The sequence below is a fragment of the Chrysemys picta genome, unplaced genomic scaffold (genome assembly GCF_011386835.1).
Source record: "Chrysemys picta bellii isolate R12L10 unplaced genomic scaffold, ASM1138683v2 scaf163, whole genome shotgun sequence".
In the NCBI taxonomy this organism is placed as follows: domain Eukaryota; kingdom Metazoa; phylum Chordata; order Testudines; family Emydidae; genus Chrysemys; species Chrysemys picta.
In genome coordinates, this window is record NW_027052870.1 from 35506 (window position 1) to 59918 (window position 24413).

The 24413-nt window shown below is 45.5% G+C and overlaps 1 protein-coding gene and 1 pseudogene across 1 annotated transcript; one reads left to right on the top strand and one right to left on the bottom strand.

The window, feature by feature from the left end:
* Positions 1-560: 560 nt before the first annotated feature.
* LOC101940641 (up-regulator of cell proliferation-like) lies at positions 561-7661 on the top strand. The gene has a single exon (XM_065579223.1). It carries the CDS (start codon positions 661-663, stop codon positions 5239-5241), a length of 4581 nt encoding a protein of 1526 aa, XP_065435295.1. The 5' UTR covers positions 561-660; the 3' UTR covers positions 5242-7661.
* Positions 7662-12320: 4659 nt separating this feature from the next.
* On the bottom strand, positions 12321-13281 carry LOC135978191 (olfactory receptor 5AR1-like; annotated as a pseudogene).
* Between the last annotated feature and the right edge of the window lie 11132 nt (positions 13282-24413).

Here is a 24413-nt window from a genome sequence, read left to right on the forward strand (position 1 = left end):
TATGGTAGGGTTAAAATGTCTCTCTGGTTGGAGGAAAAGAGGTTGTGCAGTGTTCATCTTTTAAGTTCTTTGCTTTTCAAGTTTTGTGTTAGCTGTGTTTTCTGTAGATCATATCTGATCTCAGCCCCTGCCTCCTCAGGCGTCCGGTCCACACACTCCACATGTGCTGCACTGAAAGGGCTAGAGGCCTTGAGTCCCTCCTCCCCATCCCAGCTCCGGCTGCTCTCTTCACTGTGCTTCTGGAGAAAAGAGGGGAAAGAAATGAATGTGAAACAAAGTATTTATTTGTCTAAAGAAATAAAGGAGCGGGCTCTAATGGGTAGGTCTTAGTCCCATATGCCCCTCCTTGCCAGTTACCATTATATTTTTCCATTAAGTTAGTACTCAAAGTTTACAACATGAACTGCCACATAACAAAAGTTTCTGTTTGGGAATCCCTGTCTTCAGAAAGCTGTTCAGATCATCTTTTCATTTTGTTTTCCAGGGAAGGGGGAAGCTTTTCAAGAACTCCTTCGTAAGCTAGAACTACAGGAGCATCTGAGCAGGAAGCGCAGGGTGAGTGATGTCCTTGAAATCAGCCAGGAAAGTCTAAAGAATGGAACTCCAGAGACATTTGCAGATTTACCTTGGCATTTCCTGAGGAAACTGGTGGCTCTGAATATGATGGCCAGAAACACAAGCCTTGTGCACAGGGCAACTGATGATGAAGGAGGCAGTGAGGAGAAACAGAGGTTAGATGATATTTTGAATTTTAGTGACACTGACACCAGAGTTTCCCTGCACCCCCTCGATGTTCTCTGTGCCGTGCTGCTTTGCTCAGACAGTTTCCTACAGCAGGAGATCCTCTCCAAAATGTCCATGTGCCAGTTTGCCCTCCCTCTGCTGCTACCTGCCCTCGACACCCCCAAGTGCACCCTAATGCTGTGGGCCATGAGGGACATTGTGAGGAAGTGGAGGCCGCACTCCCTGGCAGAGAGCAGAGGGTTCAGAGAGGAGAGCTTGGTGCTCACGTCAATGCCAACCATTTCCTTTGTGCGGGTGGGGAGCTGCAACTTCTCCAAGTCCAAACTTCTCAATGAGATTCTCAGCCTCTCCCAGCAGCACCACGATTTCTTTATCCATCGGGACATGGAGTCTGGGAACGTCCCTCGGGAAATCGCAGATGGGCTGGTCGAGATTTCCTGGTATTTCCCTAGTGGGACAGAGAATTCAGATATTTTCCCAGAGCCTGTTGCGGTTGCAAACCTGCGCGGAGACATAGAGTCCCACTTGCCACAGTTCAGCTTTTTAACAGAGATCTCCTCAGCAGTGTTCATAGTTACTGAGAGCATCAACGAGAGACAATACACGCTCTTATCATCTCTGCAGGGATCAGCCACTAAATACTACTTCATGGTTAATAATCAGGCTGTGACGTCCAAGGAAACACTGGGATTCCTGAAAAAGTTGGCCCCAGGGCTGAAACTGAACAACTCACGTGTGCTGCAGAAAGGACGTGCCACAAATGAGGCGGCTTATGTAAAAGCTCTGCAGTCTGCAATAGCAGCTGTAATGAAGTCTTCTCCCAAGAGAGTGAGTATAGAAGCCGTGGCTGAGACTGCTCGTCAATTAGGCATCCAGGTAGATGAGGATAATAAGAAATGTCAGCATGCCAGTGAATATGCCAAGGAAATCACCGTACACATAAAAGATGTGGCAAAGTACAAGAGGGAAAAGCTGAGACTCCAAGGGGAGCCATGGAAAAACTTGGCTGAAGTGGAAAAAGAGCTGTGCCGACTGAAAAAGCAAGGAAACACCCCTCTGGAGAAATATAAGTCTCAACTGAAAGAGAAATCAATAGAGTTACGTGTCCAGCAGAATAAACATGACCTGACTGATGCTTTGATTACATTTATTACTGGACTAGGCCTACTGCCTCCCGAGGAGAAACATTACTTCCTGAAATGGATGAAGTTTGACCTGGATCACATTGCTCGGGAGAATATTTCTAAACTACGGGGTCAATATAAAGAGAAATGCAAAAACTCAAAAGACGACCCCAAAATGTTTGCAGAACACGATAAACTAATCTCTGCCAGTTCCTTAGGGGTGGAGCATTTCATGCGTGAGTTGGGGCAGTTCTATGAGGCTGAATGCTCAGTGGTTAAAGAAGGTAAAATGGCAGAAAGCCAAAGACAATTTGTCCATCTCCCAGGCATAGCAGCTGACCTGATGCTGGAAGGGTTTCCCATGGAGCTGATCGATGGAGATGTATCCAACATCCCACTGCAGTGGGTGACAGATGTTCTGTCTGAGCTCCATGCCAAGCTGGGGGGAAGGTCCAGAATGTTGGTTATAACGGTGCTGGGAGTGCAGAGCACTGGGAAATCCACCCTCCTCAACACCATGTTTGGCCTGCAGTTTGCAGTGAGCAGTGGCCGATGTACGCGAGGAGCCTTCATGTCACTCATTAAAGTGGCAGAGAACTTTCAACAGGAGCTGGGCTGTGATTTCATCCTGGTGATAGACACCGAAGGCCTGAAAGCCCCTGAACTGGCCAAGCTGGAGGATAGCTATGAACACGACAATGAGCTGGCCACACTGGTTGTTGGACTGAGTGACATAACTATCGTTAACATGGCCATGGAGAACGCCACCGAAATGAAGGATATTCTGCAAATTGTGGTCCATGCCTTCCTCAGAATGGAGGAAATAGGGCAAAAAGCCAACTGCCAGTTTGTGCATCAGAACGTCAGTGATGTGTCTGCGCATGAACAAAACATGAGGGACAGGAAACACCTTCTGGAGCAGCTGAATGAAATGACCAAAGCTGCAGCAAACATGGAAAAGAAAGGCAGGGAGATGACATTTTCTGATATTATGGATTATGATCTGGAAAAACACAATTGGTACATTCCTGCTCTGTGGCATGGAGTCCCGCCTATGGCTCCAGTGAATATGGGATACAGTGAAAAGGTTTATGAATTAAAGAAATATTTGTTTGAATTTCTGAAAGGCTGTTCACAAAACAGATCCCCCAAGGACATCCCCCAATTTCTTGAGTGGGTGAAGAGCATGTGGAATGCTGTAAAACATGAAAACTTTATCTTCAGCTTTAGAAACAGTCTTGTTGCTGATGCCTATAACCAGTTGTCTGTAAATTATGCAGAATGGGAATGGGGTTTCCGCAAGATGATGCATCTCTGGGTATCTGAAAAGGAAACTTTCATCCAAAATCAGCCACCAGATAAACTAGACACCAATGTTTTAACCAAACTAAAGAATGAGGCACAGAACAAACTGAGACAAGAAGCAGAGAAGATTTTGGATAATTTAAAACAATATTTTGAAAGTGGAGCAGAAAATCTGCACCTGATAGAAAAGTACAAAGAAGATTTTAGGAGAAGTGCAAATGGTCTGAGGAATGAACTGGAGAGTTATTCATTCAGCAAGTTGGAAGAAGCAAATGAAATTAGAAAGGGCCGACATAAAACAGATGCTATCCTGTCAGAGTACAAGAGAAAAATTGAAGAGAAAGTTGACAGGCTTCTGAAACATTGCAGGAAAAGCAAATGCAAACTAAATAATGATGAACAGGAGAAAGAATTTGAAACCATGTGGAGAGAAACACTGTCAGAATTATCACTCATTCCTTTACAGAAACGCATCATATATAAGGATGTGGAGTTCCATTTGAGAAGAGACCTAGAGAATAGGGGGAGTGCAGCATGGCAGATGTTAAAGGAGGCCAAAAGCTTGTCTACTTATAGAACACAAAATTTCAAAATGAAAAATGAATACTTAGACTTCAGTGTGCTCAAATGTAAGAAAATATCAGAGTCAGCTGTAAAAGCGTTGCAAGGTGTGAAAGAGTTCTTTACACAGGAATGCTGGCATAAAACAGAGGCTCTGGCTAAATTCTTAATAGATGAGTGCAATAGTTACACTGAAGAAAAGGCAAATGGCAAAGCAGATTATGATGATACTTATTGCAGAGAGTTGTTGCGGATGATTAACGAGCAGCTTCAGCAGGCTAATTGTCAAAACCTTCACATCAGCTCTTGTTTTGAAGTCGAGCTGAAGCTTCACATTTTGGGGGATGCAGCTCGTGCATTTCAGAAGATGCATGAAGAATTCATTACAGAAAATGACCCTCTGCAATGTCTGGGGAAACTGAAACCTCAGTATCTCTCCACATTTAAAGCTCTGTACTTAGAGAAGGACGAGTGTCAAGATAGGGCCTGGAATTTCTGTGATCAGTGTCTCAGACCTGCCCTGGTGGACTATGTGAACAAGAGACTTGGGATAGAAATCGTGGATGACATTCTCAGCAGTGAACAGTCTATTGAGTACAGCACCCGGAACTTCTTCCAATTCTTTGTTCTGAAGCAGCTGTTGGAAGAAAATGACTTTAACAATTATGTGCAATACACAAGGAATTATGTAGATTTTATCAAAACCTGGATACGGAAACACGTGTTAACACGTTACAGAGAGAAGGCAAGTCTGGGGGATTTGGAGAAAAGGATTTTCTCCCCAATAATTAATAAACTCAGTGATGTTCTGAAAAACTCCAAAGGTGAGAAGACTAAGACAGTCTCTGCCTTTTTAGACAACATTCGTGAAAAGCTGCAGCAGGATCTAGTCATTCCCAGGGACAGCTTAGAAGTGATACTGTTTAAAAACACAGCAAGTGCAGACCAATTTTCAGCTTTTATAGAACAGTTTATTCCTGATCTGGAAAAACAAGTTTTATCCACTTTTGAAAATCTGGAAATTCAGTCAAAACTCTCAAAACTTGCAGTGAAGCCCCAGGATGAGATCTTCAAGCGAGTGTTTGGCTGTGGGAAGCAGTGTCCATTCTGTAAAGTCCCCTGTGACGCAGGAACCCCTGCACATACAGAGCATTTTGCAGCAGTGCATCGACCTCAAGGATTAGGGGAATACCGGTGGGTAACAACAGAGATACTTACCTCTGATATATGCTCCTCTTCTGTGGCTTCCAATAACAGATTCAGATGTACAGAGACAAAATGGGAACCTCATCCTTATAAAAATTATCGGAAATATTTTCCAGACTGGCGCATCCAACCAGATTCCAGCATCACGGCTTCCGATTACTGGAAGTTTGTTTTCAAGGAATTCAATCACCAGTTTGCTGAGGAGTTTGATGCTCTCCCTGCTGATCTCCCTGAGGACTGGGGTAAAATAACCAAAGAGCAGGCACTGGAGAGCCTAAAGGAAGCCTTTAAATCGAAGTAAAAAAGAGGCTGAGAAACTCCGTTGTGAGCAGAAAGTTACAGAAGTTAATTTTCTTTAAATGTGGCATGTGAAAAAATCCCATATCTTCTAAATATGTAATGTTGCTTCCTCTTAATATCAGACACAGTTTTCAGCTTCCAAACAGATAAAGAAGCAATGCTTTTTCACATTTCACATCCCATAGAATTTATGGAAAATTAAAGATGATGGAAAGACCCATGTGTGGTGTTTCTGCATCTTTGTCTTAAGGACCAAATGACCAAAATCCCTAATTTGTCCTCACCACTGCATTTTACTGGTGCAGTGATACCATGTAGTGACCTGCAAACCTCCAAAGAGCCCCCGAATACCCACCATCCACTTCTGCTACTTAACGCATCAATAACCTCTACGTTTGTGGCTAATCTGACACTGAACAGTCTGGCCCTGATGCTCATCTTCCATGGGGAACCACATGGGAGGGAAAAAGTAGTTCAGAGACACCAATGAGGGAGGTTTGCAGCGTAACGTAATGGGGAAGGGAGGGATGCAGGCAGCAAACCCAACAGACCCTGAGGATTCAAAGGGAATCCCCACAAGCCCATCCCACCCCTGAGAATGGTCTTTCCATCTCCCCTGCACTCTGCCCCGCACACCCCTCTCACCCAGGGCAGTAAGGCTGAGGCACCCTGGTGCTATTGGCTACTCCCCCTGCGATTGCCGGCCACCCTCTGCATTGGGGTGCTGTGGGGTGCAGCCAGGGAGGGCAGTTAGTGCTGCTAAGAAATCTGTGCTCCCAGGTGCAATGTCACGTACTGCCCTTTGGATTTATGTTATGTATAAATTATCAAGAATTTCCAAAGAAATTTAAACAGGAGAAATGGTTTACAGGAGAGAGACGAGGTTTGGAGAGAGGAGCATCCTGAATACAGATATTTTTCCGATTGATTTTCTGTGAATAAATGTTGCACCAGTTCGCTGCCATAGATGAAGGTTAAAACCGATCTGTGTATATTTTTATTCTCCTTTTGAGGATAACATGGATAAAAGACATGTTTAAACGCGCATTGTTAACAAAATCAACATGTAGGGTGCCCACAAGATGTACAGCGCAGCCCCCACTTCTCTGTCTGGCCCACCTCAGTCCCACCACGGGGAGGAACCTGCCCCTGTGGATCTGGACTGAGCTTTGCTGGCTACTGATGAGAGACATTTTCTCCATTTACATTGTGGGGGATGGGTGAGGAAGGGAAGTGGTGGATTCTGCCCCATCCAAGGGATAAAAAAACCCTAGAAATGTCACCTTTTGGCCAGCCATGCAACGCCCTTACACCCCGCTTGGTGCCATTTCTCTGTCTGTCTCTCTGTCTGTAATGGGATAACTTTTCAATGCCTCATCTGATCAATTCCAAAATTCCAGGCAGTGCCCTGGGCACCAATGGCCTGAACCCTTTTGAGTTTAGTAGAAATCAGTAAACCAGAAAGAGGAAATGGGGGACACATGAATTCCCTGCCATCCGTTTAGCACAGCTACATCTTCAAGCACCTCTGCAGTTGTCTATAGATCAAAGAACCAGCTGATGGCTGGATTAATGCCTCCAGCAGAACAACACCATCAGCTCAGCTCTGCCCATCCTCCCAGTGGAGTGTAAGATGTTGGCCACCTGAATGACTGATCTCCCAGAAAAAAATAATATGGAGGAGCGATGGAAGAGGGAATGGGGATGTATAGATGGGAGAACAGGGGCATGCACACAGCCCATGACATGGGGGGAGAATGCGGGACCCTGGTTTGAAGGGCTCACATAACTCCTGGTGGCAGATGTGAGACTTACAAAGCTGCTCAGGCCAGAGCCAGAGGCCCATTCACTTGTGTGTGACTATCAAAGGAGTTAAATGTATTAGTGGATATTCAGCCAATTCACTTGTGTGTTAATAGAGATCAAAGGAGATGTTAATTGTATTGTTTTCGCCTAACTATATCTTGTTGTTTACTAGTACATTACATTTACATTATGCATGCCTGGTAATTAGATAGGCCTAGATCAAAGTGTGTGTTAATCTAAGAGTGTATTCAGATGTCAGAACTTCATGAAACTAATGGAATGTTACTTGTATTGTTTTCATTTATCTCTTCTTATTATAATGTAAAGGCAGGCAGTTACATTATGTTTAAGCTTGTAATTAAATAACTCATTGAATGCAAATGAAGAGTGCTAAATTCAAAGCAATTGGCCATTGTGTGAGTATGAACACTGCTCTGATTGTTGTGTGGAGAAGAAGCTATAAGTACTGATTCAAAGGAAGATCCTTTATCTCTGGACTGTTTGGATTCTAACAGGGTGGAATAACTAAACAGGAAGATGGAGATCCCCAGTGTTATTCTGGGTAGCCCTGAACTGGCAGATTACTACATCTCTGCTGTCCTTTTGGGTATACAAACTTTGACTCACCTGTTAATGTATTTTACCTGCTTTAACCTCAAGAACACTCATTTCTTTTCTCAGCTAATAAACCTATAATTAGTTAACTATACAATTGGCTACCAGTGTTGTCCTTGGTGTAAGATCCAGAGTACCAATCAATGAGGGGGAAGTGACTGGTGTCTTGGGACTGGGAGCAACCTGATGTGGAGTGATTTTTGGTTTATGTGACTATTATCACTAAGTCCAGTTTATTTGCATGGTAAAATGGGCTGGAGAGCTTAAGTGGACTGTTTGTGACTCCCCGGTAAGACTGGAACAGTGATCCAGGAGTTCACATTTGTTACTGGTTGGTGAAATCTAATTATAGACCACACCATCGGCTTGGGGTGACTGCCATGTTTTCTACCAGAGTGACCTGAGATTGGCACTCACAGTAGTGAGTCACTCCAGACAGCATGAAATTGAGGGGAAGGGGTTTGGGGGAAGGGGACACACACAACCTCTAGCATGGGGGGGGAAGTTGGGAATGGGGGTCAGACAGAGCTCCTGGCCTGAGAGAGAAGGGGGGCCCTGGTATAGAGGGAGGGAGTAATGGGGGGCATACACAATTCCTTATGGGGGGTGGGAAGACTAGAGAACCTTGTTATGGAGGGATTGAGGGGATATGGGGGGGATAAGGGAATTCAGAGCCCCTGCTATGGAGGAGAACTGGGGACCCAGGCATTGGGAGAGTGAGGAATAGGGGACACAAAGCTGTTGGGATGAGGGGAATGGGAGGCACACAATGCCGCTGGCATTGGAGGGGAAAACAGGGGTCCCTAGTATGGGAGGATGAGGGAGTTTGGGGGGCACACAGAGCCCCTGCAATTGAGGGGCATGGGATGGTGGCGCACAGGAAGGTTGTGGGTGGGAATGGAGGGATGTGAGAATCCTCTGGTGTGTGCAATAAGTTCACCCGCCAGCAGCAACCGAGTGTGCGACCCCCTAGGACACATACACTAAACCCGGAACATAAAGTTAGCAACATCAGCCTTATCCACAGGCCTGAGCCGGGGTGACTGAATGGCAGGATGTCCTCGGCCGCGCAGGGTGACCATTGAAGAATGAGACAAATGAAGGAGGGGGTGGGGCAGGCTCGTCTGAGCCAGAGACAGAGCTTTCCCGGAGCCATCCAGTGCTGAGGAACGAACTCCCCCAGGATCTAAAACGCCCATCGGTTCTAAAATCCAGCACCAACCCCACCAGCTTTTGTTTGAACTGCATGATGGATTGTTGCTGTCACTGATACAAGCACCCAGCCCAGCAGACATAAAAAAATCACATGAATGTTACACTTGCTCACCCAAAATCTTACAGCCTTAGCTTTTCCCCTCAAGGTCACGCTACTACTGCTTCTCTGGCTGTGTCTGGGGCTCCTTCGCTCCTTCTCTGTGTCCTCCTGTCTGGGCTGCTCCCCGCTCACCCACAGCCCCGGCGCTCAGTGCCCCAAGCCCTGCGTTTGCTACCTCGGTCTCCAGGGAACCCCTTGGAGCACACGGCTCAGCTTTTTTATGTTTATTTTTTACTTTTTAATTTACTGAACATTTCAAAAAAGTTGGTTTTGGTTTGACCCAAAATGATTTTTTTTTTAAAATCAGACTTTCCAGTGAACAAAAAAATCTGTTCTTCAGGTGCTCGTTCATGCCCCTTTCATGTTAGGTGTGTGTGCTGCATGGACAGTCACAGGATATTTTTTCCCTCGGTGGTATCCGCCGGGCCAGTTCTAGCACCCTCCTGTGCTGGTAAAAGGGGGCCCGGCTGGGCCTGAACCCTCTCAGTTCCTTCTTACCACCCATGACAATCACTAGAACAGCTCCTCCTTTTTCAGCAAGGTGATTGTCAGTGGTTCTCACTGTTTTTCCTCCATCCCTCTCTTCTTTTTTCCAAGATTTCTTGTCTTCAGTTTACTTTTTAAGCAGTTGTGTAAATAGTTGGATTCTCACATTTGTTTAGGGGGCGTCCTCCACTTCTGGAGCCAGATGTGCCCCGGTCTCCAGGCTTCAAACCCTGCGGCAAACCTATGCCAGTGAGCAACCCACACGCCCATCGGCGCCGACTCCGTGGGTGCTCCAGGGCTGCAGCACTCACGGAAAATCATTAGTGTTTGGTGCAAAGCCGCGTATCAGCTGTTTCGCTCCCAGTTTGTGCAGCTCCTGCAGCTCCCAGCCGGGCTCCCGCCTCCCCCACTGCAGGCAGGTGAGTCTTTTCAATGTTCAGGGCAGAGGGAGCTGGGCTAGGGGGACAAGTAGGGGAACAGGCAGCTTCTGGGCTGGTCGCAGGGGTCTGGGGGGCATATGGGGGCGTTTCTCGAGGACTGAGCTAGCCATTCTCAGCCTGTCCTGGTGTCTCCCCCAGGGCCCCTGCCCTCCTCCAGCCAGGAGGAACTGGTTGCAGACCCCCTTAGTGCTGGGCCGGGGGGACAAAGGATGTGGCTTCTTTAAGAAACTCTTCTTGCATCTGATGACTAAACTTGGGGTGGGCCCGGTGCCGCACCCCCACCCCGCGCTCCAGCCAGCCGGGTGAATCCAATGACAAGCGGGGCTTCACTGCAGTCCCGGCCTCCGGTGCAGACGAGCAGCCTCCACCTATCACCTCCCGCAGCCCAGACCCGGACGGCTCCTGCATGGCCCCCTCCCACGAGGGCTCTGGGACCTCCCAACCCCGATCCCATTCCCCACGGTTCCGGACCAGGTCCCAGTTTGGATCGGAACCTGGCTGGGGCTCCCCCAACTCTTCCCCGGTGTGTGAGTGTGTGTGTGTGGGGGGGATTATGGGAGTTCGCTATGCACCACGGGTACTTCTAGCTGCATCCTCCCTGACCTATGCCAACCTGCTTTAACCCATCCTCTATGGTACAGGTCGCAGGCATACATGGACCTTATGCTTTAGCTCATCACCATCTATCTAGGTGAAAGGTCCCAAACATATGTATGAGAACTTTGTCTTAGCTCAACATACAGGATGTGGCCTGCAGGTCCCTTGTGTTACAGCCAAAATATTCTCTAATATAAACCTATAAACCAGAGAGCAGCAGCTTCTGGTCAGGCACCTAGCCCAGAAGGCAGCACCACCGCCAGCAGCAGTGGAGAAGGAAGGGTGGCAGGGTATGGTATTGCCACCCTTACTTCTCCGCTACTGCTGGCATCACCACGGCCTTCAGAGCTGGGTTCTTGGCCAATAGCCACCACTCTCCAGCCACCCATCCCTGAAGTCAGTGCTGAAGTAAAGGTGGCAATACCATGACCCTCCTACAATAGCTTTGCTCCCTGACCCTCTTTTGGGTCAGGACCCCCAGGGTTACAACACTGGGAAATTTAAAATATCTGAAACCGTGACATTCAAGATTTTTAAAATGCTATGACTGTGAAATTTCCAAAATGGACTGTGAGTTTCGTAGGGCCCTAGGGATGAGATATATTCTGGAGGCTTAGTACAGGGAGTGGAGCTGGAACTGGTAATATCTCTCAGTAGAGAAGAATGGTCCCACTGAAAACCTTTCTGTGGTTACAACCAGATTTTCTAAAGTGTTCAGTGACCACCATTGGAAGCAGATTTTCAGTACTGCTCAGCTCGCAGTTGTGGTCAGTGTTCGTTCAGAGCGCTGACAGATGTTGTTTGGCTGCATGTGTACCCCTGTGTGTGTACGTCTCAGCTTCTGCAGGTAACCGAGACAACACCCCACGATCGAAGAAATCGACAACCACAGATGAGCTAAGCAACGAAGGCACCCAAGCCCTGGTTTATTGTGGTGAAGCACAATGAGAAGTGTCCTATATGTTACAAGACCCTTCAAATTTGAGCACTCCGATACAATGGAACGGCTGGCTTAATCACTGGATGGACCTACCAGCATCCCCTGGGCCGAACAAGTTGCTTTATTGTAATAATTATTTATACCCTACTACCAATAGGGCTTGTACTGCCCCCTGATGCGTTGCCCTCTGATGAGGTCATGTAGCACCCTCTGATGTCACCTAAGCCTACCCGTCTCCATGTATGGGGTGGTATAACCAAAACATCTCTATTCATCATGTCACGACACCTAGGAGGTCAGCAGGTTCTGGTTCTCTCTCTGGTGTCCGGATGTTCTAGCGCTTGATGTCCCGGGTGCTCCTAGTGCTAAGTACAGGAGCCTGTGATTCCAGCCTAGCGATGTTTGCTTTGCAGCCTCAGCTCCTTTCCTGCCAGTGGCTGTACTTTTCCACACACGCACAGTCTGACCGAGAGGCTGGCGGAGTTATGCTGCACCTGTGAGCAGTGCTTGCTTCTAGCCGCAACTCTTGCTCAGGCTGTAGGCCCCATACTGGGCCCCTTGTTTCAGGCTCTCTTCCTACTACACCAGTTAGGACCCTCATGAAGGTGCCAGATCTGCCCCAGTGCTCAGCATGGAGCAGTTACCATTGAGATCAATGATTCTGGGCTCTGAATTTAAGGCCCTGACTGGCAGCTGAGCACTTTGGAAAATTGGACGACTTGCTGAAGTGCTGAACTAGTAGCTGGTGGGTGGATGCAGAACTGTTTGGAAAATCTGACCGTTAGTGTCTTTTGATGCAACACAAACACATTTGGTGATTCACGGAACTCAAGATAACGACACAGAGAAGTGACTCCTCCATCTTACTCCCATTTATTTATTCAAAATAAAGTCTCCACCTTTACATTCACTGAGAAAAAAAACCTTCCTATCATCCTCCTAAAAGCCTCTTTCACCTCCTTGTTCCTCAGGCTGTAGATCAGGGGGTTCAGCATGGGGATCAACAGGGTATAAAACACAGAGATGATTTTGTCCTGGTCCATGGAGTACTTTGAACTGGGCCGCAAATACATAAAAATGACCGTTCCGTAGAAGATGGTGACGGTCGTCAGGTGGGAGGTGCAGGTGGAGAAGGCTTTGCGCCTGCCCTCCGTGGAGCTGATCCTTAGAATAGCTACCACAATGTACACAAAGGAGATGACAATGGTCAAGAGTAGATGTTATAATTACAATAGAAAAGGTGAAGTGAACAGTGTCTGTGATGTGGGTGTCAGAGCAGGCCAATTTCAGGATGGGGGGCACATCACAGAAGAAATGATTGATGATGTTTGATCCACAGAAGGACAAACGGAATATAAATATAGTCTGAACTGTTGCATTTACCCAGCTGGCTAGGTACGACCCCAGCACCAGCAGCACGCAGAACCGCTTGGACATGATGACGGTGTACAGCAATGGGCTGCAGATGGCTGTGAAGCGATCATACGCCATCACCCCCAACAGGCAGCACTCACAGGACACAGCAATGCAGAAGAAGTAGAACTGCAGAGCGCACCCAGTGAATGTAATTGCTTTGCTCTCCACTGCAAAGGCCATCAGTGTCTCGGGAGCGATGACAGTGGAGTATCCGACATCTAAGAGGGCCAGGTTACTGAGGAAAAAGTACATGGGGGTGTGAAGCCGGGACTCAATCCTGATTAAAGTGACCATCCCGAGATTCCCCACCAGGATGAGCAGGTAGATCAACAGAAACGCCACAAAGAGCATGACTCTCAGGGGCTGGTTGTCCGTGAATCCCAACAAGATGAACTCGGTCACAGTGGTGTGATTCCCCTTCAACATTTATCCCAGATGTGCTGTTCCCCACAAGGGAGAAAGCGAGCATTACATGGAAAGAAGAGACAAATAAAGGCTGAGTATCAATTCCTTGGGGTCATTCTGATCATATACCGTGTGGTTCTCTGGTGAGATCTAACAGAGGTTTAAGACTCCATTATGGGTTTTGAACTAACAGCCATGGGTCTCTTAGCACAGGCGGTAGGAAAAAGAAAGAACTTTCTCCCAGCAGAGAGCTGGCCGGCCACGAAATGTCTGTACCAACTGTGGGCAGATTTGTGGTTCCAGGATTGGATTCCTGAGTTATCTCAGGACCCATATGTAAATCCATGGTAGAGATCCTCCTCAAATCGAGGGATGGCTAATGAATGATCAGGCAGTAGAGGCTTATATTCTACTAGATAGCAAAAAGAATGAGGAGTACTTGTGGCACCTTATAGACGAACACATTTATTTGAGAAAAGGTGCCACAAGTACGCCTTGTTCTTTTTGCTGATACAGCTACCACTCTGAAATCATTCTACTAGATAGAAGTCCCACATTCAGTGCTTACTGCCAAGAGCTCACCCAGTGCTGTCTTATTACAATATAATTTATTATGACTAGATTCAAATACAGTTACCCAGATTGATTAATTCCACCCCTGGTCAGTGGTACTCTTTGTACAGCAAGCTATTAAGGTGAGGATATAGGACATAGGTGCTTGTCCACTTTCTTTTATGGGGCCAGGCTAGTTGTTTCATACAATAAGGTACGTGGCAGGCAGGCAAAATTGTAGGAAAGGGATCTGTATTCACCATACTGAGTTGCCAGAGTTACACGATGAGCTTCTAGAGTATGTGTACCAGTAGCCTGGCGCCTTGTTTGTACTTCAGAGTTTCTGATGTCACACACAATTAACTCCCTCCTAAAATTTTACCCTATTTCTCCTGTTCCACTCCTTATACCGGGGGCCCGACCTATCAGGGGAGGGATTGAACTTGGGTCTCCCACACTTTGGATGACTGCTTTTACCACCAGAATAAACGTTAGAAGGTTGGTGATGCCAGCATGAGCACCGACACTTCCTTCCCTTGCATTTCTCAAAAGAAGCCGCTTAGGTGCCGGTCTACAGGACTGTCCTCCTGCCCATTGATCACAAGCAGTCGGGACTCAGGTGCTGAACTCCTGAGGGACAGCGCTTAGGGCATTCTCCCATTGGCGAGCCCCCCACGCAGCATGCTGGCTTTTGTGGACCCCATTCCTAGTCAGCTTTCTCTCCTCCCCCTCCCCCCATGGCATAGGGGACCCAGGGTCCTAACTCAGGTTTTGTGAATCCTAGAAATTTTCTAGGGACCTAAAAGTTAGGCAGTATAACACTGAGCATTCCAACGCCTAAATCCCTTGGTGAATCTGGCCTTACACATTTTCTTTATTGGTTTAAATTAGAGCTCATTAGAAAAGGAAATTTCCATTCCATGGTTAAATCCAAATTTTGAAATTTGATTTCATTCCAAATAAGAATGAAATGTTGACGTTTCAAACTTTACCCAGGAATGGTAATTCTGAACAAGAATTTCAATTCATAAACATTGAAAAGATATTTTTGATAATATTGATTTTTTTCAGTAATTTTAAAATAATAATGTAATGTAAGATATTTAATATAATATAGACTATTAAAGTTTTAATATAATATAAAAGTAAATATGAAATAAAACAATACGATAAACTCAAAATGAAACATTTTTACCTTATCAGAGCAAAACATTTCTACATTATAAAAACAAAATGAGAAAGTAAAACATATTTTGGTTAGCCGTGTTCCCATCCAAAATTCAATCAAAATCAATGCATTCCTGCAAAATGTTATTTTTTTGTCAAATTTGCATTTTCTGACAGAATTGCTCCATCCATTGTTTTGACCATCGCTAGTTTTCATGTTTCTAAAGATTGTTTTTCAGGATGTATATCAACGGGGAAGGAGTTAGACTGATGGCTTTTGAAAGTGCATCTGCTACGCTATGCACCAGAACACGCACTGGCTGTGACAATGGGAGGTTTCTCTAAAACACTGCTCCCCTCTTTCAGCAGTCTGCGAGTGTGACTAGTCCCACATCTAGAGGATATAAATCTAGGAACTAAACGGGCGGGGGGGGGGAGTGGGAGTTGCTGATTCAGCTGTGGATAAAGAACGATGAGTCAGATGCTCAGGTAGCATGAATGGGAATTGACTTCCATGGATCTACATTGACCGACACCAGCTGAGGATCCAGTGTTCTTAGAATATCTACCTCCAGAATAGTCCATCACCTGCACCACATCACTGTACATAATTAATGAAACAATCCACATCCTTGATCTCCCCCAGACACATGTGGCAAATATGCCGACTGGACACATTTCTTTACAATCAAAACACATTTTCAAAAAAATAGAAATAAAAGTTTTAATACTCTGAGACGCCCTCTATTTTGCAATATGTTATTCTTACCTAAGTAATCGCTTCCCTTTCTCAGAATGCGAGCGGCGTGGGCATCATTTCCCTTGTCAGTGCTTATTCTGCAACAGAAAAAAACAATATAAATGTGCTGTTCAGATAATCAGGACTCTGATTTCAGTGAGTCTGATCTCCACGTGAATTAGCTCTAAATGACAATTGTATCCACATGTCGGAACCAAAGGAGAAAATTTATACCATCTCCTTTGGAGCTTAAACGACAAACCTACAAGAGGGAGATGTCTGATGTTCTTGATCCCAAAGGGGATTGTTTTTGGAGGTCGGACGGGTTGTTTATATTTGTTTTGGTGGCATATTGGGACAGAATCCTTGGAGTGCTGCCGAATCTGAACATGAGGCCAGGCACAGGTGGGATTATTAGAACATCTTTCATGTCCCCTGGGAATAACTGCACATAATTGTGTTGCCTACAAAACCTGTGCAAACTCCCTGGTGATTCTTTTATCTCTTTTTTTCAAAGTGAACCAGCTATTTTTCTCAGGCAGGAACCTGAACAATCCCTCCAGTGGCTTGCACACTAGCCTGATACTCAGGAGACACGGTCATTTCCTTTCTCCATCACAGTCTTCCTGTGTGACATAGGGCAAACCACTTAATCTTTCTGTTCCTGCAAACTGGGGATATTAACGCTTCCCTACCTCACAAGGATGTTGTGAGGATAAATATATTAAAGCTTCTGAGATATTCTGGTGATGGGGCCATATAAGTAGAGCTTAGCCAATAACTGATTTTTCACTCGTACACCTTGCAGGCTTCCCGTTCTCAACTTGAGAGAGCGACAAGGTGGGTGAGGTAATAGCTTTTATTGGACCAACTTCTGTTGGTGAGAGAGAGACCAGCTTTTGAGCATACATAGAGCTCTTCCTAGGGCCCGGGAAGGAACCAAACCCCTTTCCCACCACCGCCGGGAGGTAATGTAAATATTTATTAAAAAAAAACACAGTACTACCTGGATCTTACCATTATTAGCCTCCAGTCCTTCCTCGGAACTGAAAATGTTGTCTGAGCTGGTCAGGTAGCACCAGCTTCCCCAGGGCAATAACCATTCGCTTTGGCACTGGCCTGGCTTTCCTAAATCGAGGCTTGTGGCACTCGAGGGTTGGGGTGATCTCATCACACATTCTGAAGTTCTGAAGCCATCGTTCGTCATCCCAGTTATCCAAAATCATGCAATCTCACGACACCATGCTGGTTCTCCTGGACCAGAAGTGGCAGTCCATCCATGGGCATACCTTGGCAATACTGGCAGTCACCATATCTGTTCCATGGGGCCAGAGGAGCTTGTCAGTCACCCATCGTGGTCAGCCATCTTCGTCATGTCAGAAAGTTCTGTCCAGATTCCACCCAGCATCTTGCCAATTGCCCTGCCCACCGCATGAACACTCGTCCCTCAAGAAGGAGTGTTAGGAGTGCGAGTGCCAATGTAGGATACTGGCTTGTAATTTCACCTGAGATAGTATTTTAAGTTTTGCTTGCCTGTTTGATTTATATATATATATATACACACACACACACACACACACACACACACGCTCTTACTAATATGTGTGAATAAAGGGACCCTTACTAAGGACAAAGGCAGACACTGTGTATGCTGCTTTTGCCTAAGCCAGATGGGTTTGTTCGTATAATGGGAACAGATAAGAGCAGTAGAAGTGTTACTGGGCATGGTGGGAGTGTAATATATGAGCGTACATTTGAAGACTTCCTCAACTCCTATCTCAAGGCAAGGTCAAACAGCCAGTCAGGAGGGGCAAAGGGTGATTGGGGGGAGGTAAAACACTAAAAGGCCAGAGAAATGCCTGCCCCTGACTGTAGCACAACCTCACTCCTTACCCCTCCCCTGGGGCACAAAAGGGGTGGGATGAAGACCCCCAGACCCATGACCCTCTGAAACGGAGCGTGACCATAAGTTGTAAGGGGTGGGATGGTGGGCGTGCATTGCAGGTATAATTATACCTACTGAGAAGGTGGGGAACGGGACACTGGGAAACAAGGTTCTGTGACCTCAGAGTTATGGGACATGTTTGCTGGAAACTAAACCCAATAAACATTGCATTATCTGCACTTCGGACTTCTGGTCAGCTTTCTGTCTGCATAACGAGAACCGGGGGAGTGAGAGGGTGAAGAGAAAACCTGCTAATAAGGAGCTGGAGCAGAACCACCATCCTTCCATGTCTTCCACCCAGTGTGGCCAGAGGGAGAGATGAGTAGGTACTGCCATGGGCAAATGCGTAAAAGGGATGGGCCGTGGCAACTGCACACAGAAAGGCAGTTCCTAGAGTGTCTCCTGTGAGGCACAGAACCCTGGGATACTGCCTCTGAAGTGGTAGCGCTGCTCTGGCAGAACAAACGTGGCAGTGTGGATGCAGGTATGTGGTCTACACAGGGTTTTACCGCTCTCCAGCACAGTATATGTGGACACTACACGCAGGTCTGAGGAATATGCAGGAGCATGTACACAGTCAGCTATCCAAGTGTGCACGGAAGTGTAGACGTAGCCAAAGGAGGGATATTCCCAAAGCACAAAGGTGAGTTAAGCACTCACCTCCCAATGAGCATCTGTGGGAACTAGGAATCTAACAGCCCTTTTGTGCCTTTGAGCCTCAGTAGCACCTAAATGTTGGACTTATACATTTCAAATGGCAATTAGTTACCTGACGGGCCTTTGTGGGTGTAGCTGAAACGTCTTAACGTTCTCTGACCCAAAATTCTGTGAACATCATCTTTGAACATATCTGGGGAGAGACTGTATGGCCGTCCATTGTATCCAGCAATGCCATCATGGCATCTCGTATGCTCCCTTGTGGCTGTAAAGCCCAATTTGCAAGGAGCAAGATTCTAAATGGATGTCACTTAGAAATATGCAGGCTCCCGATGAAGACTTGGCATGATGCTTGACCGTTTTTTCAATCAGTTTTTCTTGTGCGTCTTTCTCAAACTGTTTGATAGTTGTTGTCCTTTCAGGTCTCTCCTTGGCTGTGTCTTCAAACTTATCTATATTTATGTTACATGAGTTGAGATTCTGTTTTAGGTTGTCTTTGAAGCATTTGTGTTGACAACCTTGCTTGTGCTTTCCAAGTTCTCTAATCCTGCAAACACATGTGCACGTGCTTAATTTTACTCATACGAGTAGTCCAATTGACGTCAAAGGGATTACTCACATGAGTAAATTGAAGCACTCACATAAGAATGCCTAGGACTGGGATCTATGGTACTGAACTAATATGCCCTGGAGTCCATGGAAAGACTCCATTGAGTCCAATGGTCAATGCTCAGGCCCTTAATGAATGACAACGGGGCTGGTATAGCTTTTTCAGATTGATTTTAATGAGAAGGGGCAGCTATTTTTTTATACACAGCTGTTCTCTGGGAGAAGGTGCCCCCGTACAAACTGTCTCGGCTAATTTCTTAACTCCAGTTAAACTACAAATATGTTTACTTATTCATTACTCTGGCAGAGCAAGTGTTAATATTGACATTATATCTGTGTAATGAGTCATATGTTGTTTTCCTAACTATTCCCAATACATTTTCTTGCCTAATTAGATAATGACAGAATTGCTTAAAAAATAATGTTTTAATGAGACCCACAGCAGCTTATTATAATCCATAATAATGGATGCTTTCTACAAAGTTCTCCTAACTTTGGGGAATTATTTCAACATGAACATTACTGGCATAACCAGTGCTGGACAATAGCATTTACTCTTTTTCCCTTTTTTCCCCTTTCAATATCTTCACTTTCAGGCCAAATTCATCTCTGGCATCATTCTTTTGTGCCAGGGCTATGTTTGGCCCATTGTGTCCAAAGTCACGACAAATCAAACCAGGTCACTGAAGGTGTGAGTCTATGATCCTTGCTCACATTGACTGGTACTTACTCGTACCAGTAGCCTCAATGAGATCAAGTACTACTTGGTGCAAGTAAAACAAGATAGACGTAGGTTCCAAATAAACTAAAAAGAATTTTAATGCACACAAGACAGACAAGAAGGGGCTTTATCCGATACATAGCAATATGTTAGGGCATCTCAAAACTATAGGCTCAATTCTGATGTCCTTTCACTGAATAGCCTCTTACTCTGAGATTGGTCTCATTGACTTCCACAGGGCTACCTGCTGAAAAAGTGTGGGTAAGGGTATCAAAATCTGCCATTAAAAAGGCAAAAAACGATGTTAGGGAAATACCCAGAATCCCCTATTTAATCTGGAAAAAACAGTGCAGTCCTCAGAGTGTTTTACGTCAATGCAACATTAATATAAATCAGTGTCGAAACTGATGGTTACATGAAACACAATTGGCCAGTGTAAATCAGCATCACTCCACTGATGTCAATGGGCCAGAAACCCCAGCTAACGTAACTCGATGGGGTGCCACTTCCATCCAGGTGGCTGTATCTCCAGCGGGTGTAAATCATCTTTGCTTCACTGAAATGAATTGTGCTCCAGCTCCAGTCCATGTAAGCTAGCATCACTACATTGCAATCCACAGGGCCAGCTCCCCAGCAGGTGAAAATCAGCATTAGGTCCATTGGCGCTAATGGGTGAGACCCCCAGCTTTAGTAAATAGGTGGAGCTCTACTGAAGTCATTGGATCAGAACCATAACTGGTCAAAATTGGTGTCATTCCACTGAAGCCAGTGGAGCTTCATACATTTATACAAGAAGAGGATCTGGCCCTTATGCTGATAGGATTTCCCAAAGCACATAAATGACATAGGGGCACAAGCCCCTTATTGGGGCAGGGGTCTGGCTCGTTGGCGGATCATGTCCTTAACTTGTAACCTGGTGTAGATATGTAACCCACACACCTCCTGGGTGCGGTGTTCTGTCCCATCTGGTGGCCCTGAGATCACTTAGAGAGAGATTAATGAGTGTGCCTCTTAATTAAGAGCCATGTGGCTTTTAGCTCATGTGGTAGAGGCTCATGCACTAAGCTGCAGAGGTCCTAGGTTCGATCCTGCCCGCCGACGACCGGGATCCCCATCCACAGGGGCAAGTGTGAATTGTCTTATGGTCACAGCTTCCTAATCATAACCCTGCAGAGTGTGGGGAAGTTCTGGGGCAGACTCTTGTTCCATGACTGAACTAACCTGTAGAAGCTACCGGTTCCCCTCCGTCTCAGAAACATAGGAATTGCCAGACAGGATCAGACACAAGGTCTATCTAATCTAATAGCCTGTCTATGACAGTGGTTTATACCAGATGCTTCTAAGGAAAGTGTTAGAGCCTCACAGAAGGCAGATGTGGGAGAATCTGCCCCCAACATTAGATCTCCTCCTAATCTCCAATAGTTAGAGATTAGTTTAAACCTTCAAGCATGAGATTTAATCTCTCTCCCAAAAATATTTTCTTTAATTATAACTCTTGATATTCTGCATATGCATATCAATACCCTATCCCTTTTTGAACCTCACTAAATTCTTGACCACAATTACTTCTTGTGGCAATGAGTTCCCTAGAATAATCATACATTTTGTGAAAATGGACTTGTCTTGATTTTGAATTTCCTAACTTTTAATTTGATTGATTTTTCTCCTGTTCTTGTGTTATGAGACCGGAGAAGAGATGTTCTTGATCTACCTTCTATAGACAATTCAGTCTCCACCAATTGGAGAATGAAAACAATGGTATATTAGGCGATGGGCTGTTTCCATCTTGGCATTTTGTCAGAGGCCCATGCAGTGGTTATTCTGACATTGTTTAATCAGTTCTCCCTAAGAATCATCTGCATTGTCAACTTTGTCCATTACCCTCCTTGACTTTTTATACTTTTTATAAGCCCATATCTGAGTCTGCACTGGAATCAGAGTGAATTTCACATGATCTACGAGTTTCATGGAAATATTTTCCACATACTAGGCCCTGAGTTCTCTCTCTGAACCCACATGATTGAGATGTGCTGTTCTCTGCAGTCCTGGCCTCCTTAAAATTCTGTAACAGTAGTGCTGGAATGGAGATTCTGTGATCTTAGCACACTGGGAGTTGAGCACAGTCTAATGAGAGAGAATATAAAATGTATGGACCTGTATATTTAACAGTGTCCTCTATTGAGACGCAATTTCAGAACAGCCCAGGTATTTGTATGATTTCAGCATCCTTTTACTTGAGTTTCAATCTACAGAGGGCACCCAACCTAAAGCACTAATGGTAACTACAATTCACCTTTAAATCAAGTATAAGAGGCCTGTGATTTACAAACAGAATCTCTTGCAGTCTGGCCTTACTGATTACAACAAACTGCAGACACCCTCTCAGTAGAATGCTGGAAGTGTGCGACTCCCATAATAACCCAGTGGTCGGTGGATTGAAACCAGGGTCAGCTAGCCCTGGCCTGTTTCTTATTTATGGGTATAAAATGGCCATGAATAAAGTTAGCCTGGAAAGTGGAAGAACGTTTCTAACCATCAGAGGAGTGACGTTCAGGAACCACCTCCCACTAGAGCTAGTGGAGTTATACAACCTAACTAGATTTAAAGTGGAACTGAATAAGTTTATGAATGGGATTTTATCATGTTGCTGCCTGCAACAGCAGTAGACTGGACTCAATGACCTGGGGGGGGGGGGGGGGGGGTTGTCACTTCCTGTCCTATGTTCCTATTGCAATTGCCAATATTAACGAGCCCGCATTATGCACCATCATTTATGGTGCAATCAGAGAAATCAGGATGGTGACACAGAGAACTTGCCCTTCTTTCAGAGCTGTTTATTGATTTAAAAAAAAAATCAATAATGATATTTATTGAGAAAATATCTTCCTGTAGATCATCCTTCTAATGGCGTCCTTCACCTCCTTGTTTCTCAGGCTGTAGATCAGGGGGTTCAGCATAGGGAACACAGGTGATGTTGTCTTGGTCCAAGGTGTAGCCAGAACCGGGTCATAAATACATAAAATCAGAGTACTGTAGAAGGTAGTGACAGCTGTCAGATGAGAGGCACAGGTACAGAAGGGGTTGAGTCTCCCTTAACAGAGTGGATCTTCAGGATGGTGTAATAAGAAGATGGCCTGAAACATAAGGCCGTGTATCAGAGGCCTGGTGTGAGGCCTGAGCTAAAGTAATCAAAACTTTGCAGCTATAAAGCAAAGCCAAGCTGTGAGCAAGAGGCAGGCCCCGTTCACAGAATCTGGCAAGAACAGGGCTGATATTGAAGAAACACACATGCTTAAGTAGTGCTAGGCACAGAAATATATACACCAACACATTCCAGAAAGATGGCACCAGAACACCTTGATACCAAACACATTCCCCAGAGATAACAGGAACATGCTGACCCATCTTAAGGATAAGGTCAGGATGATATCATGATGGATAGAGATGTTTTAATCAAACCAACATGTACAAGGTAATGGGCAGCCCTTGGATCCGTCAATGGGTGGCACCCTAATACGTCAGAGGGTGTCACTCTGATATGTCAGGGGCAATACGTAACTTGTTTGTATTGGTGTATAAAGTTGTATCTCAGAGGGAGTGTCTTTGGCCAGCCTAGGGAGCAGTGGAAAGTCATGCCACTGACTGAGCTGCGTCCATTGTCACGAGCATACATGTCTTACTCTCCATCCAGGCGCTATTACCAGGCTTTGTTGACAGTAAACCTGGCCGGGTGCCTTTGCTGAAAATCAAGTCTGTGGATTTATTGGGCTGTTTAATTGAGGTCTTCTATTTCCACTATCTGCACAGAGCTAGGACAGCACACTGAAAGAACACACACCCAGCCAACATCTGACCACAGATGGCTACGAGGATGTACATATAAGAGACTAGAACAGCTAGGATAGTAATCATGACAAATATAGTCAACAAGGTGAAATGAATAACATCTGTGTTGCGTATGTCAGAGCAGGACAGGTTAAGGATGGGGAGGGATGTCACAGAAGAAATGATTGCTGACATTGGGGTGACAGAAAGACAAGCTGAATACAGAAATTGTTTAGGCAGTTGAATTCACAAAGACACAACAACTATCAGTGCACAGTTTCCTGGACACGGTGACCCTCTAGAGCAGTGGGTTACAGATGACTGTGAAGCGGTCAGAGGCCATGGTGGCCAGGAGGCATCATTCACTGGTCACAAAGACACAGACAAAGAAAAAATGCACAGCGCAGTCAGTGAATGAAATGATTCTATTACTCTCTGCTACAGAACTCATGCACATCCTAGGTGCAATGACAGAGGAATAACCAACATCTACAATGGACAGATTACAGAGGAAGAAGCACATAGGGGTGTGAAGATGGGAGTCAATCCTGAGGAAAAGAATCATCCCAAGATTCCCTACCAGGATGATAACATAGCTTGGTAGGAACAACATGAAGAGTGGGATCTGCAGCTCTGGGTGATCCATGAATCCCAGAAAAATCAACTATGTCACATTGGTATGAGCGGGGGGAAATCTAAATTTGCAAGTAAACAGGAGCCAAAAAGGGACCAGGTGTCAATTCCTTGTAACAACTCTGACTGCTCCCATGAAATAGTGTGTCTTGGGGAATGTACTATGGGTTATACACACACTTCCCCCTGGAGCTAGTGCACAGTCTCTGCACAGAAACACAGCACACTGTGCACTGTTTTGCATTCAATTAAATACATGCAGAGATTCCATCACAATATGAGAGATTGTCCAAATCTGAATCGTT